This window comes from Sceloporus occidentalis, unplaced genomic scaffold, assembly GCF_023333645.1.
Source record: "Sceloporus occidentalis isolate IW3139 unplaced genomic scaffold, rSceOcc1.0.p SCAF_3, whole genome shotgun sequence".
Classification (NCBI taxonomy): domain Eukaryota; kingdom Metazoa; phylum Chordata; class Lepidosauria; order Squamata; family Phrynosomatidae; genus Sceloporus; species Sceloporus occidentalis.
This window is the reverse complement of record NW_028316983.1, coordinates 168,628,764-168,644,281: the sequence shown is the minus strand read 5'-3', so window position 1 is coordinate 168,644,281 and position 15,518 is coordinate 168,628,764. Positions and strand designations below refer to the sequence as shown.

Here is a 15,518-nt window from a genome sequence, read left to right as displayed (position 1 = left end):
GGATCAACATCACCTGGAATATGTCCAATTTTGGGCACCACAGTTCAAAAAGGATATTGACAAGCTGGAGCATGTCCAGAGGAGAGCAACTAAAATGATGAAAGGTCTGGAAACCATGCCCTATGAGGAGAGACTTAGGGAGCTGGACATGTTTAGCCTGGAGAAGAGAAAGTTAAGAGGTGATATGATAGACCTGTTTAAGTACACTCATCCCTCCACATTCGCTAGGGTTATGGGGCACAGGACCCCCATGAATGTGGAAAAACCGCAAATAACAAAAACACTGTGTTTTACCTGAGAGAACACCTCTCTAGGAATTTCTAAGTCCTCCAGTACAACTCTGTGGTCAACATCTGTCAGACATTGACCATAGAATTGTGTTGGAGGAGCTCCAAATGCCTAGTGGAGTGTTCTCTCCAGGAATCTCTAGGTCCTTCAGTGCAACTTTTGGTTCTAGTTGACCATAGAGTTGTGCTGGAGGACCTAGATATTTCTAGAGAGAACATATTCATAAAATCCATAAATAATCAAAGCCACAAAAGTCAAAGGCGCAAATGTGGAGGGATGAGTGTATTTGAAGGGATGTCATATTAAGAATGGAGCAAGCTTGTTTTCTGCTGCTCCAGAGATAAGACCCGAAGCAATGGATTCAAACTACAGGAAAAGAGATTCCACCTCAACATTAGGAAGAACTTCCTGTCAGTAAGAGCTGTTTGACAGTGGAACACACTCTCGGAGTGTGGTAAAGTCCCCTTCTTTGAGGGTTTTTAAACAGAGGCTGGGTGGCCATCTGTTGGGGGTGCTTTGATTGTGTGTTCCTGCATGGCAGAGGATTGGACTGGATGGCCTTTGAGGTCTCTTCCAACTCTATGATTCCATGGGTCTGTGATTCTAATCAGAACATAAGAGGCATGCATGATCACAGTAAAGGCTTATCTAATGAAGTACTCTGTTTATTACAGTGGTCAGCTCTAAAGATGTACTAAAGAATCCAGCATTATCCTCAGATGTTGATCACTCTTGTGATAGAGAGATATTGTACAGTAGTTTACAATCCCATGCAAACAGTAGTTTGACCAAAATAGTAGATTGTCATTTTTCTCAAACTAGAGCTAGGGAAGGATGGAAGCGGAGGAGAGAATAAATGACCCCAGGCATCTGATTGCTTATCAGATAATATGAAACCATGGGTTCATCATTGTCCGGGAAAGCAGCCAAAGGGCTGATAAGGCAGCTAGTTCCCAAACAAACAAACCCCCTCCCAGCACAGCAAAGTCAGTGTAAGCTACACAGTCCTGGAGATTCACAGTAGTTCTACCAAAAGGGATTACCAAGAGAATTGTCAGACGGTCCGAGGTTCAGGGCAACAGATAGGCAGGTCGATAAAGCAGTCCAAGGTCAAGGTTTCCGGGTAGTCAAGACAAGAAGCCAAAGGAGCCAGAGACAGAGTCTTTCCCCTAAAAGAGTCAGATATCCACTGGCAAAGAACCACACATGCTCTAGGTGCTTAAGAAGGCAAGGAGCCGGCCTTCAGCTGTGTCTGATTACGAAGACGCTTCTGATAAAGCCTCCGAGATCTTCGAAGGCCCTCTCTTTCTGCTCGACGCTCATTGAAGGTAGGCACACTGCCCAGATCCTCCTCCGTGTCCACAGCCTCGGCACCAGGCAAACTTGACTGCTGAATCTCTGGAGGGGCCATAGACTCTGCTCCAGCAGAACTAGGGCCAGCCTCTGGCTCCTCCGTTACAGGTTCAAGCCCCAGGGGCTCTGGCTCCTCCATTACAGGTTCAGTTCCCAGGGGCTCTAGCTCATCCTCTGAGTCCTCCAAGCCATCCTCCAGGCTGGGCATGACAATCATTTAGCCTGGACCACCTAATTATTGTGCCACCAATGGGTGATGCTTCTGCTAGCTGAGGAAACATTTTGTCATTCGGCCTACCTATTCTCTGAACTGATGGTTGCAATGTTATATTATCCTTTCTAGGGTGCAGTGCTGCACAAACTTTGCATCACACTTGTATGGCTGATTGTGTTCATCATACTTACCAAGAGCTTCCCAATGACATATCTTGTTGATGATCAGTTTATCAGCGAGTTCTCATTCTTATCAAAACTTGGCTTTCTCTATCTTGCTGTACAAGCTGTAAAGGCAAAACACTATTTTGCATGGACACTCGGTAAGGTTAATTTAATGGCTATTAATATATATATATATATATATACACACACATACACACATGCACATAGAATCATAGAATCGTAGAGTTAATGTAATGATTTTGGATATTCAGTTCATATAAATGTCTCATGGCATAAGACATTCAACCCATGAGCAAACTTAGTGCATTCCTACACTTCTGAGAATATAACTTCTGATCAAAAAATTGTGATTTTTCTAATTGGGAGACAATTGTTAACTAGTATGACCACAATACAAGTAATGTCAGGCATGCCAATGTATATGAAGTACGAGTAATTAACTTAGGAATATTTACGTTTTCCAGATTGTGCCGTAACAGTCATGCTAGAGTAAAACTTATTTTGTCTAGCATTTTGTTCTCCCAGTGGCCAGCCGTAAAGCAGGGCATGAGTGCAATAGCATTCTCCTGCTCATGTTCCTTACCACTTTGTATACAAAGGCATCCTTTATTTCTGTGCCCTATACAAGCTGCTAGGGTCAACAGTCAGCCAGTCAATTCAAAATAGTAATGACAGGATCATCCATCTAGGTTACTCATTACAGACCAGGTTAGACAGTGCAGATCAGAGTTACTGCAAACATATGATGTACAAAAAGAGAGGGCAGTTTAGCAGGTCTGCTTCTGAACTACACATGCACCCACATGCTTATTGTATGCTACCTAAATTTGCTGACAAATTTGATGCTGCTGAATTTCAGCAAAAGTTAAAACAAGCAAGAAATAAGAGGAGTAAACAACAGTTAGTCCAAAGGTCTTCATCATTTGTGTCCAAATTATTGGTAAAAAGACTTCAAGCAAGTACTTTAAGGTTGTAATCGTTCATGGGCTGATGGTTCCCATCCCTGCTATACAGTAAGGATTCTGCAGTGCATATTAATATTTTTGAAGTTCATATTTATTAGTTTTAAAACATACAGACTAAATCACAAGAAAATACTCAGCATACAGAAATGGATGAAAAGAAAGAAACAAAACTATACATACATAATAACTAAAACTAAACTACACTAAATTAACACTATGACACATTATTAAAAACAAATCTGTTACAATAAAAAATAGTCTAACTAATCACAGACTAAGTAAAACACAAGAGGACTCTGAGCCCCCCTAACTGAAATGAAAGGGGCAAAAAACTATTAATAAAAATTTATACTACAGTGCACCCTTGCTATCTGCGGAGGATCCATTGTGGATCCCCCTGCAAGTGCCGCTTCCCAGGGAAAGGTTCTGGGGCCTGGCCAGATGACCCCGCAGTCCCAATAAAATTCCCCTTCAGTCCTCAGATTTCTAGGAATACAGTAACTTAAAAATTCAGTTGAGCATTTAGAAATAGTTCAGGCATCCAAAGAAAAATAGAAAAGCAAAGCTGTGAAGGAAATGCTCACATAACAAATATACAGTCCTAGGCTTGGATATTTTCCATTTCTCACTCCCTGCAATGCTAGAAATTTGGGAAGTGAAGGAAAAACTAATGAGGGACAGAATTCTTATTTGGATGGGCAGTGCCTTCACTTGTCCTCTCAATAATTGAAATTGTTTTTGGTCTTGGATGTGAAAAAACTCCACATGATATGTGGATGCTGTGTTAAGGGGCTTCGAATCTGAGGGTGCATCCACACTGCAGAAATAATCTGGGTTGAAATCACTTTAACTGGAATGGCTCAGTATTGTGGAATTCTGGGGACTGTAGTTTGTTGCACCATCAGAGTTTGCTCTGGTACCGCAACAAACTACAGTTCCCAGAATTCAATAGCATTGAGCCATGGCAGTTAAAGTGGTGTCAAACCAGATTATTTCTGCAAAATGGATGCAGCCTCCCCTTGTTTTAAAACCAATCTAAGGCCTGTTACAGACTGCCAAAATAAAGCTGCTTCGGGTCTCTTTGGAGGTATGCTGTTTAAATGATGCATGGGTCCTAAGAGTCCGGAGGTTGCACCAAAGCCACACTCCATTCTTAAGCACTGGAGTGCAGCTTTTGGTGCAGCTTCCAGATTCTTAGGGTGCATGCATCATTTAAACAGCATACCTCCAAAGAGATCCGAAGCAGCTTTATTTTGGCAGTCTGTAACAGGCCTTAGTTTCAAAAGCAGGTTTTGATATGACATGACAGTCTTGTCAAGGATAGGGAGGTCAAGAAAAATTTAAGATCTGGCTAATCATCCCCAAGCTCCTGGACATGTGTAAAGTAGCTCTTTGGAATTAAGCCTAGCATGTATTTCCTCTCTATTACAGCTGATGCAATCCACAATGCTGCTGGTTATGGGTTCAGTGGTGTTGACGAAAAAGGAAATTTCCATTGGGACCTGCTGACTAATCTGAATATAATGAATATTGAGGTAAGTTAAAATAAGACATAAAAGAGAGCTTCCAGAAATACAGGAATGGCTAAACAGGCTCCTTGACTTTGTAGAAATGGATAAACTAACCTATATAGTAAACGGTTTTGACTGGGAGGAGGGGGAAAAAGCTGGGACCCCCTGCTAGTTTATCTGAAAACAAAATGGAGTAGAGTTTAAAATTTAGACCTCTAAATCAAATCCATTTACAAAGATTCTGTAAACCTCAGCTGTCTATTTATGTATTACCTTTACTGATGGATGTAGACCCTGATATGGTTAAAATAATCTCTGTTTATGCAATTAATTTTCTGTAGAGAATTTTCAATATAAACTGTTAAAAGAATGATATATCCTTAAGTGTATTTCAAGAAGTTTTGGAATGACGATGGACTAGATGTTTGTAAACAAGAGCAGTATGGACTCATGTAATTTTTTTTGCTTATTGTTTTCTTTTGTTTGTCCATTTTGTATGTTCCCTGATATATGTATTTTTTTTTATCTTCAATAAACTTTATTTAAAAAATAATAAGACATGGAAGGAGAAAGGGCACAGAACACGAGCCACTAAACAAAATGTCTTATGATAACATGTGCTGCAAGAGCTATTTTGTGTTTTATATGATCAAAGACATGGCTGGGTGTATCAGTATATCACTTAATGTTAAAATATAAAATCATAAAACAAAGTTGTTGTTTTTTTTAAAAAAAATAATTAACTCAAGCTTTTGTTTTACCTTCTTGAAAATTTGAAGAAAGAATGTGTAATGTTTTGAGATTTATTCTGTGCGTGTCTATTTTTGTTCTAAAAAGAAGAAATCTGTTCTTCCTAAAGTTCTTAAAAAGAATAAAAAGACATTTCTCAAAGTACGTATGCTTCTTGCAAATGGTTAGTGAAAATGATTGTGCTTTTATCTATATAAGTGAACACCAAATTTCAATATGATTAAATTACAGATCACAAAGTTAGAAGTAAGCAAAGCACATGGACTAAGCTATTGGTATAATACTGCAATAAACACTAATATAGTTTAAAAATATGAGTACCATGTACTTGATTATAAGCCCAGCTCATGTATAAGTGGAGGGCAAGTTTTGGAGCCAAAAGTATGGATTTTGATATGATCCATGCTTAAGCTGAGGGTAAAATTTAGGTGCACGCAACAAAGCATGCAAAGGATGAAACAGAGGAAAATTATGCCAAAGCACTTATAAAATTGTGGCAGGCATAACTGTTTGTGATCATCCTAAAGGCTGGATAGATGAGGAAGAAACTATGGTAAATCATAGCTGTGTGATGTGTGTGAGAGGTGGCCAGACACAGGTGGTGCTAAGAAAATGCACACGTCAAAAAAGGACGAAAAGGTAAAGCGAAGAAAATGGTGAATATGTCAACAGCAATTATAGCCTTTAACTTTATAATGATAATTTTGCCTGATTTTAACACAGAAAAGCTAGCAAACATACACAAATGTCTTATTCAAATCCTTCAAAGCACCTTTGAGGCGAAATAATAAAGATCTGCCACTACCATTGCCATTTTCCCAGCCAGGCATTCAAACATTCAAAAGCAGTGGCAAGACAGAGAGAGTAGAGTGATGAGTGCTTCCTTTAGCTGCTCCTGGGATGGACTAAACTCTCGCCTTTTACTCTATTCAGGGAAGAGGGTGGTTCCTTTTTTAGATAAGAGCTAGAGTACAGTACTTACATTGATCCGTGGATAAGTCAGTCCAGGTTTTTTAGGGTCAATTTTTTGACTAAAATTTCTAGACTTAAAGATGAGTATATACGATAGATACTCACATGTTTAAAAGGTGAGCACTAACACACAGGATCGTCTTCTTTCCTAGATGGCAACAAGTTTTAAAATGTACTTAGAAAACTGGAATATCCACACAATAGCCTGGCTTAAACGGTAAGACTAAAATACGTGGGTGTTTTTAGATTTTTTGGGGGGCCAATCCTCCCTAGTCTATCCAGATGCCAAACTTAATCAGCAATTTATGTTTCTAACTGAAATATCCCCATCATGCATTCTTTTAGTGGATGAGAATAAGAGTTATACTTTTTTTTCTGGAATTTCTCTAGAATAATAGTGATAAAGATAAGTAAAAAATTGTTGGATCCTTCTACATCAGTCATGATTGGTACTGCACATATTGTAGATCCTTCCCCAAGAAGGTTGCCAGCTTAATCCATTTGCCATTTTAAAATCCGTCCAATACTTTCTTGTTTTTTTCTTTTCCCAGTGTATGCTACAATCGAGTTCCTCATTACCGTACAGCTTTAACATTTCTTCTGTCAGCAGTTTGGCATGGTGTTTACCCTGGATATTATTTTACTTTTATCACTGGTATCTTTATGACACTAGCAGCCAGAATAGTAGGTATCTCTTTCCATTTTTATGTCCCTATGGGTACAATCCCAGATATAATTAGTGACACTGGAGTTCTTTTAAAATTATTGGTACGGTATAGTGAGTATGGATTGCATGGATTCCCAGAGCAGTTTTGTCTTGATCAGTGATCAGAACTAACTAATTAAAATCAATTTAGAAATTTTCTAGTAAAAATAGATAACTTATGGGCTCGACAGACAAGCCCCTGAACAGGCTGGGTTGGGGACGCAGCAGCCGCACGCCCCACATGATTCCTATTTATGCCCTAGAATGGGACTCATAAATGCTGCGCGTGAGCAACGTCATCGTGGTGTGCCCCATCTGTACCTGGAGTGCGCAGTAGGGTTGCTGAGCATGTAAACACTCAGCCCCCGCACAGCCCTAGTTCGGGGCCAGGCCAGCACAAAGTGCCGGTCTGTCCAGGACCTTAATTATTTTTTTAAAATTCTGTATGCTAAAGAGCCAACAAATTTTACATTGCCCAGTTGGTTCTTTAATACATGCAAACAACTATAGAAAACTTGTAAGGGGACTTTGCATCCATCTGTGCTCTACACTGAACACTGTGTAGAGACTTCTCATCTTCCCAGGAAACAGAATTTTGACGCTTTTATCCCTGGGACTTAGTGGCATCCATGTGGACACCAGTAAGTGAAAGAAGGGGAATGATTAAGAAGATAAGGCTGTTAAGGGATGGAGAAAAGGGTAGAATGAAAAGGGTTTTGGATGGTGCAGATGAGAAATTAAGGCGTGTTACAGACCGCCCAGAAGGGGCGGTCTGCCGCCACCGCCATTTGCAGCACGGAGGAGCCCCAGCGTCCAAACCGCGAGACTCCTCCGCGCTGCAAATAAGAAGTGCCAAAATGGCGCTTCTCTTTGCAATGTGGATATGATGCCGCAAGGCGCCAATGGCGCACTCGCAGCATCATGCGCTGCACGACGTGCAGACGCAGCGTGTCCGCTATGTAAAGATGGCGCCCCCCGTGTGGAACGGGCGCCGCCATTTTGTACGGACTGGGTCCGTATTAGGGTTAGGTGCGTCCAGAAGGGACGCCCCTTTCTAACCCTAATACGGACCCAGTCCGTACTTTATGCCTGTTTGTAACCGGCCTTAGTTTTCAAAAATTCAGGCAAGTATTTCTTTCTCTCCTAACCCTAAGACGTACTGTACAAAGGGCAGGTGGTATGAATAAAATCTCCCATATAATTTATTTTCAGCTTCATTCTGGTAAGAGTACAGGTTTTTAACTTCAATGGGATTAAATGAATATGTAGTAATACTGTAATTATTTTTTCCACTTCTAATGTAAATGTAATTGAGGTATTTTAAAACTTATTAATAATTAACTAAACATGTTAAACCTTTCCTACTAACTTTTCTACATTTGGGTTTAAATTCATCCTTTTGTGAGGTATGCACATGGAGAACACCTTCCTCTGCATTTCAGTGGACAACTCAGAACATTGAATACCATGTATCCAGAACAACCTATATTTTTGTATAGAGTAGAGAACTCCTAAGTGATGGAGAAGACCTAGGTTTCCATGCTGAAACTGAGTTTTCTTTGGTTAAAATTTTTAAAACACACCATTTTGTATAGAGCACTCGGTGTGTGCCCCATATTATGATGCAGAAGGGAGTTTCCTGGAAATCTTAACCCTCCCACCACCTCCTTTCATTCTTACAGAAAAATGTTTGTAGAATGTGTCTGCTCAAGAATAATATACTAATGGGGAGGGGGGGCTTTAATTATAGAATGTGATAGGGAGTAGAACCTCTAGTGGCTCTTTTCTTCTTGTCCCTCTTTGAAAACTGGCAGGGCAGGAGCCATATTTCCTATCTTGTTGCCTGGACACCTTATTCTGAGTTCTGTGAAAACACCACAGTTGCAGCTAGGGACACCAGGCAACTAGGGTAGTTTGGTATTTTACTTTGGAGACTTTGGGGTTGTGTGATGCACACTGAATTAACAAGGACATCAAATAATGAGATACAATTGCTGCTGCTGCTAGCACTCAATGCCTTTCTCAACCTTAATAACAGAAAAGGCGAGAACAAGGATTGTTATATACCAAAATCTCATCATAATTAAGTGACAAACACATAAAAGTAGAAAATCAGAGGGGAGCAGCTATTAGTAGATTGCTTTTAAGGGTTTCTGTTTTTCTTTGTTTTTAAAGATAAGAAAAAATTATCGTCACTACTTCATCTCTCCAAAGCCTCTCAAGATGAGCTATGACATTGCCACATGGTTGGTAACTCAGCTAGCTGTCTGCTATACTGTTGCACCATTTGTTCTCTTAACTGTGGAGTCTACAATTAAATTCTACAAGTAGGTTATCTCCTATTATTATACCTGTTTTTAAACTTAGATTTCCAATAAGTCAGCCAACCCTAGTGCAAAACCTTAGGAGGTCTCTGTATCAAGCTGTCTTGTATCTGGTTTGTGATAAAGACTGAATATATTTGGTTTTGTTTGTTTGCATGCTTCTTGCAAGCTTAGGCACAGTTGCTGTATTCAGTGTCATAGTGCAGTGTCTTGCACAGGACTGTGTACTTAGGTACAGATATACAAGTACAAAATACACATGCAGTAAGAATCCAGAAAGAGTGCATGGGTTTGTTATAAGACCGCTGGTGCTGCTCTGTTTTAAAGCTGTTTAGATATTTTGCATTCTGCCATAACACCCAGAAATTGTTGTAGACCAATAATTTCTGTGTGTTGTCCTTAGATAAGGTTTAATGTACTGATCTGAAACTTGGCAGAGTAGAAGAGGCTATTTTGCAAATGGTCTTCAGGTATGTAGGTTAAATAAGGAGTTTTCTTATTTCCAGGCATTTAAAGTTGAAAGAAGGATCCCTAGCAATTTGACAGCTATTGTCTTCTTTTTCCATAGATTTTGCTGAGATTAGGAAAATTCATCCTGCTCCCACTAAATATATAACCCCATGCATGCAGCAGAGAGGACATTTTCTCCTCTTACTCTCAAACTCATTATCTCTGAAGATCATATTGCATCCTGAGATGGTGTTGTGCGTTAAGATATCTATATGCACAGAAGGCGATGAGGTGGGGAGATGGCTTCCATTCCCCCCAAAGAATACCCCTCCCCAAGAACTTGGCTCCTAACAACAGCAACGATAGAAATACTAGGATTTTCCAAAGTATGAGAAACATTGACGCTGAGAAAAGATGGCACATTGTTTAATGACACTGTTGTGTGTAGGTCCCATAAAAGCTATGGGGACAAAAGTATGGAGATCACATAATAAATGTCTAGTGTGGACACTTCATAGATCTCCTGTTCAGGGCCTCTACATGCAAAGTTATGCCTGCCAAACAGATATGAGCCCCTTTATGATGTTTCTTGTAAACTGGCCATGAAAAGCTACCCTCTTCAAAGGATTTTTTTTACTGGTCCAGAAACAGAATGTGTTGTTGTAATAATGCAGATGCTTTTGAATACTAGGACATAACCTGATTTTCAGTTGTTTATATTTCTGTCTTTGTCACTAATAGGTCACTATATTTCTATATGCACATTTTATGTGTACTTGTGTTCCTCATCCAGCTGATTAGATCTTCAAAACACATCAAAAAGTGGCAGCTTTCATGTCAAGGCACAAATAACTTTGAAGTCAACAGGAAGCAGAAATGATCTCTCAAAGGGGAATTACTGATCCTCCTCAGTTGGAAAGTGGAAGAAGCAGTACAAAGAACTCATCGTTGTTGTTGTTGCATTTAAAACATTTTATAAAGGACAGAAGAAAACTAATGATTTTATAGTTAAGTCTTGTTACTGGATAATGTTTATATCCTTTAATGGAAGAGATGATCGCTTTTATATATGTGTGTGTTACAGAAAATGTTTTAATGGAATTTTTCTGATGGATTTAAATTTTTGCACATGTTTTTCATCCCCTAATGTCTGTCTTAATGAGCCAGTACTTTTGAGATGAAGGAAACATTAATTTATTGGGTTAGTACTCCAAAGGCTTTGTCAGTCTCCCTACATCCCAACTTCATGAACTGGTTAAAAACAACTTATATATCTATAATGCCTCCAATGGAGGATTGCAGAATATTATGACTGCCCTCCTTACTGCACTAAAAAGAGGTAAGAGTTTGTGACTGACAGCGAACAGGAAAGAACATCAGTGTATCTGCAGCAAGCAGAGTGAGACTTCTGAAGGAAAATGTTTGTGAACTGTTAATCAGAACAATAGGAAAAAACAGCTGAATGGCTGGGGGAAATAACCATCAGAAAATAAGGTGATTATGGAACACGGAATACCTATGGTTTCCCATATTGTTAACAGTATAGATTGTTCTTGAAGTGAGAAAATAAGGAGTCCTTGGCAGTTTGAAAGATAATCAACTGCTATGCCGAACCTTCCTTCATGTTTTGCCTGTATACTCAGCATGGGCGATTCCCTCCTTTTTCAAACTTCATAATGTTTGGCTGACACTCCACACCTGTTTGATTTTGCCTGCATTGATAGTTCCATGACATTATTTGTCATATAAAGACAAATTAAGAGCCAGTGTAGCATAGTAGTTTGAGTGTTGGACTATGACTCTGGAGACCAGGGTTCGATTCCCTACTTGACCATGAAACCCACTGGGTGACCTTGGTCAAGACACATGCTCTCAGAGGAAGGCAGTGGCAAACCACCTCTGAATAAATCTTGCCAATAAAACCCCTCAATGGGTTTCCCTAAGGGTCACCATAAGTCAGAAATAATTTGAAAGCACAACAACACATACAAATTACTTGGGCACTTGAAAAGAACTCAGGGAGACTTTGCATTAAGCACTTGACTTTTTCAAAATATGGTTCTTCAAACTTTCTGAATTTAAAAATAATGCTTCTATATTTTTAAAATCTAAATTATTTTCCCCTGTTGATTTTTTAAAAGTAAGATATCTTATTGTAAAGGGAACAGGGCAAATTAAAAGTAATTCAACAGACCTGAATCTAGCTTTGTACATTTACTTCCTTGTAACCTCCATCCTGTTGCTCATAATCCTTCTGTTCATGGAACAAAACCCATTCTCTTCCATCGACATCTCCACTTTTTCTTTGGTTACATATTTGAGAACTTCATTTTCTTCCTTACTTTCACATTTGCAGTTGAAAAATACTGAAATCATATGTATGTTTGCGGGCAACATAAATATTTTCGTATTTATTGTAAATAAAAAAACCTAAATAAATAAAATCAATTAGTTCAGTAGAAAAAGACAATGAATGTACAAGTTGGGTTGTATGAATTATTTTGATGTGAAACAATATTTTGGGAATTAATATTGGTGCTGTGCATTATCATGTCATTGCATACATACGTACATACATACATGCATAATTGTGTATTTATATGCTTGGACATTTTTCTACATTGCTTTGCAGTCTAAGGATTTCAAAAATAGACCTTAAAACAGTATAAAAATGATTTTTTTAAAAAAATCAATAAATAATTTTTCAACTGTAATTACAGTTTTAATCGGTGAAAGAAATTATGAAAAACAAATTGCAAAGGCCTTGGAAATTATGCAATTGCCACCAAAATAATAGCTAATTCAGTGCTTGGTGCTCCCTTTGGAAGGCCCTTTCATAATATATATTGCATTACAGTTAACTGCCATGTTTCCATCCTGTGGAATCCTGGGATTTGCAATTTAGGGAGGGCATTTAGAACTCTCAATTAGAGAGATCCAATGCTTCACTAAACTACAAACTCCAGGATTTCTTAAGATGCAGTCAGGACGCTAAATTGGAATCATAGTGTGAAAGTGTCCTGAGAAAAAGAGTTTCAGGTACATAGCATCACCACAGAAAAGGTCTTATTGGAGCGTTACAGACCGCCCTAAAGCGGGCGGTCTGCCGCCGCTGTCCTTAGCTATGCCGAGAAGCCCCGGCGGCTAGACTGCGAGGCTTCCCGGCGCAGCTAAAAAGGAGCTTCTTTTTGGCTCCTGGAAGTGGCGCCGCAAGGCACGCACTCGCAGCGTCACTTACGCCACACCACGTCCAGACACTGCGTCCGAGATGTAAATATGGTGGCGCCCGTGTGGACGAGCGCTGCCATTTACTACATGCTCCGCGCGTCCTAGGAACAGGGCCGGTTAGGAAGGTGAGACCCTTCCTAACCCAAGCACGCCCCTTCCTAACCCTAGGACGCGCAGAGCGCATAGTAAATGATGGTGTGTAACGTGCCATTGAGTCCTCACCTCACCAAGAGTTAAGCGAGCCATTGAAGTAGCCCTGAATAAGCCAGGAGAATCATATTGCCAAAGATGCACTACGCAACTATTGCATTGGATCCTTTATTATTATTATTATTATTAGCCTTTATTTATGAAGTGCTGTAAATTTACACAGCGCTGTACATGCAATCTTTTTAGCTAGACGGATCCCTGCCCTCGGGCTTACAATCTAAAAAGACATGACACAGAAGGAGAAGGGAGTGGTGGAGGGAAAGGGTAAGAGGACCAGCAGTTCCTCTCTACCTCCGAGGCCTGGACCAAGGCAGGTGGACTGGAGGGAGGGCTTGGTTTCGTAATGGATGGTTAATCTTCAGGGAAAATACATACTCTCAAGTAGGATAATGCATATACAGTACACAGCAATACAGGAAATGGTTTGATAAACAGGCACCAAAAGAACATCAAATAGTAAGCAACAATTATGCAATGCCTGGGAAGGCTTCTCTGAACAGGATGGTTTTCAACTCCGTTTTGAAGCTGGTTAAAGAAGTGATGGCTCTTGCTTGTGGGGGAAGAAGGTTCCAGGAGTGAGGGGCAGCAAGTGAAAAGGGGTGAATCCGGGATGTGGGGGTTTGGTTTCATGACCGCCCCCCCCCTCCATGGATAGGAAAATACATGGATGTTCAAGTCCCATTATATGCAATGGCGTAGTAAAATGGTGTCCATATAAAATGGTGAACAAGATTTTGGAATTTAAAAATATATATATATTTTCAAGCCACGGTTGGTTGAAGAAAAAGAGGGCTGGCTGTATTTACTAATCTGCAACTTGGGTATATAGTTCATTTCTTGCATCATTTGGCCCAGTTGTTTAAATGCTAACATCACACACAGAGAAGCTCTAACTTTTGCTGTTCTGTCAGATTTTACTCACCCTGATTCATTAATAATCATCTGCCTTTTTGAAAGATGTATGTGTGTGAGAAAAAATTGCCACCTATTTGGGGTTTTTATTTCCTGACGTTCTGAAAAGCCTCCTGATGTTCTGAGAAGCCTTCTATCTACCCATAAACTTCTCCATCTATTATATTGTCGATTCCTGGCAGATAAGCATTTGCTTGCTGAATGAAGCCAAATGCTCAGCAACACAGTACTCATTTCCAATCCTGGGGAAGTCTACAAGCAAGACATAATGAAGATAAACCTCCATTGTTTCCTAATAGTATAAAACCTCCAAAGATTGGACATTCCTGGCTAATTGCTGTCGATAGACTTGGACTTTGTAAGTTTATCATATACTCTTCCTTTTTAAAAACTTTGAAAGTTGTTTAGTCTTTTCTTTAAAATGTGACACAGAAACTATAAATTCTTGACTGCGGACATTGGTAAGATAAGAACCAGCTTTAAAATTATACATAGTGATGGTGACATCTAGTGGTTATTAAGATACATTTAGCTGCTTACTCAGTTTTATTTAGACAGACCATGGCGGGATACATACCGCCATTTAGTACGTATAGAATACGTACTAGGGTTAGGAAGGGGCGGTGCTTCCGCACCCCCCTAACCCTAGTACGTATCCTATACGTACAAGATGGCGGCGCCCCTTCCACATGGGCGCCGCCATCTTTGCGTATCGGACGCTGAGCGTCCGTACGCGTCGCGCCGCTTGTGACGTAGCGAGCGCGCCCCTGGCGCCTCGCTACGTCGCAAACGCGACGGTAAAAGAAGCTCCATTTTGGAGCTTCTTTTTCGGTCCGCGCGGGAGTCGGGCCGTCTGAAGGCTCCGGCTCCCCCGCGGACCTACTGGCGGCGGCGGCAGACCGCCGCAAAGCGGCGGTCTGTACCCCGCCCATATTTCCTTGAGAAAAACAGAATGGGGCTATGCAATATTCCATATACATGAAAAAGTAAAATGATAAAAGTTTTACTACATGCTGATATCAAGCTAACAATTATTCTTTAAGTGACAGAATTCATACAAAAATTTAGGTAAGGGTGGGGGGGGGGGCTATATTTCACCACAGTCATACTATGAATATTTCTCCAATGAAGTAATCTTAATGCAGCAAATTTCGGTCTTTCAACATATCATAAAACTTCTCACACTCCATGACACAATGTTGTTGGGTTTTTTTAGTTTGTTTTTTTAACAACCACAATTTCAAACAGGGATCTTCAAACCATTTTCACAACACAATGGCATTTTTCTTGAAAACGGAACAAATTAAACTTTATATTAAAATGACAAGGTGGTCTGGAAATCTGGGGTGGGGGGGATATTGTCCTGTTTAAAACAGTACATATAGTCAGCCTAGTTTTATTAAAACTTTATGGAAACACTTCTATTTGTATGTGCAAACCAGAGCTACTT

At 39.9% G+C, this 15,518-nt stretch overlaps 1 protein-coding gene across 3 annotated transcripts in view; it reads left to right on the top strand.

Moving 5' to 3' along the window:
- Positions 1-12,177, top strand: part of LOC149317085 (membrane-bound glycerophospholipid O-acyltransferase 1-like) — a 29,626-nt gene extending 17,449 nt beyond the window's left edge. Inside the window, exons 8-13 of one of the 3 annotated variants that reach the window (XM_089516827.1) lie at positions 1,985-2,177; positions 4,437-4,540; positions 6,391-6,455; positions 6,790-6,922; positions 9,120-9,271; positions 10,460-12,177. In XM_089516827.1, the coding sequence (XP_089372953.1) occupies positions 1,985-2,177; positions 4,437-4,540; positions 6,391-6,455; positions 6,790-6,922; positions 9,120-9,271; positions 10,460-10,598 (786 nt within the window). In that variant the 3' untranslated portion in view covers positions 10,599-12,177. Of the gene's footprint in view, positions 1-1,984; positions 2,178-4,436; positions 4,541-6,390; positions 6,456-6,789; positions 6,923-9,119; positions 9,272-10,459 lie in introns of those variants that run through there. The other 2 variants (XM_089516828.1, XM_089516829.1) reach the window with 2 other exon arrangements.
- Positions 12,178-15,518: the final 3,341 nt, after the last annotated feature.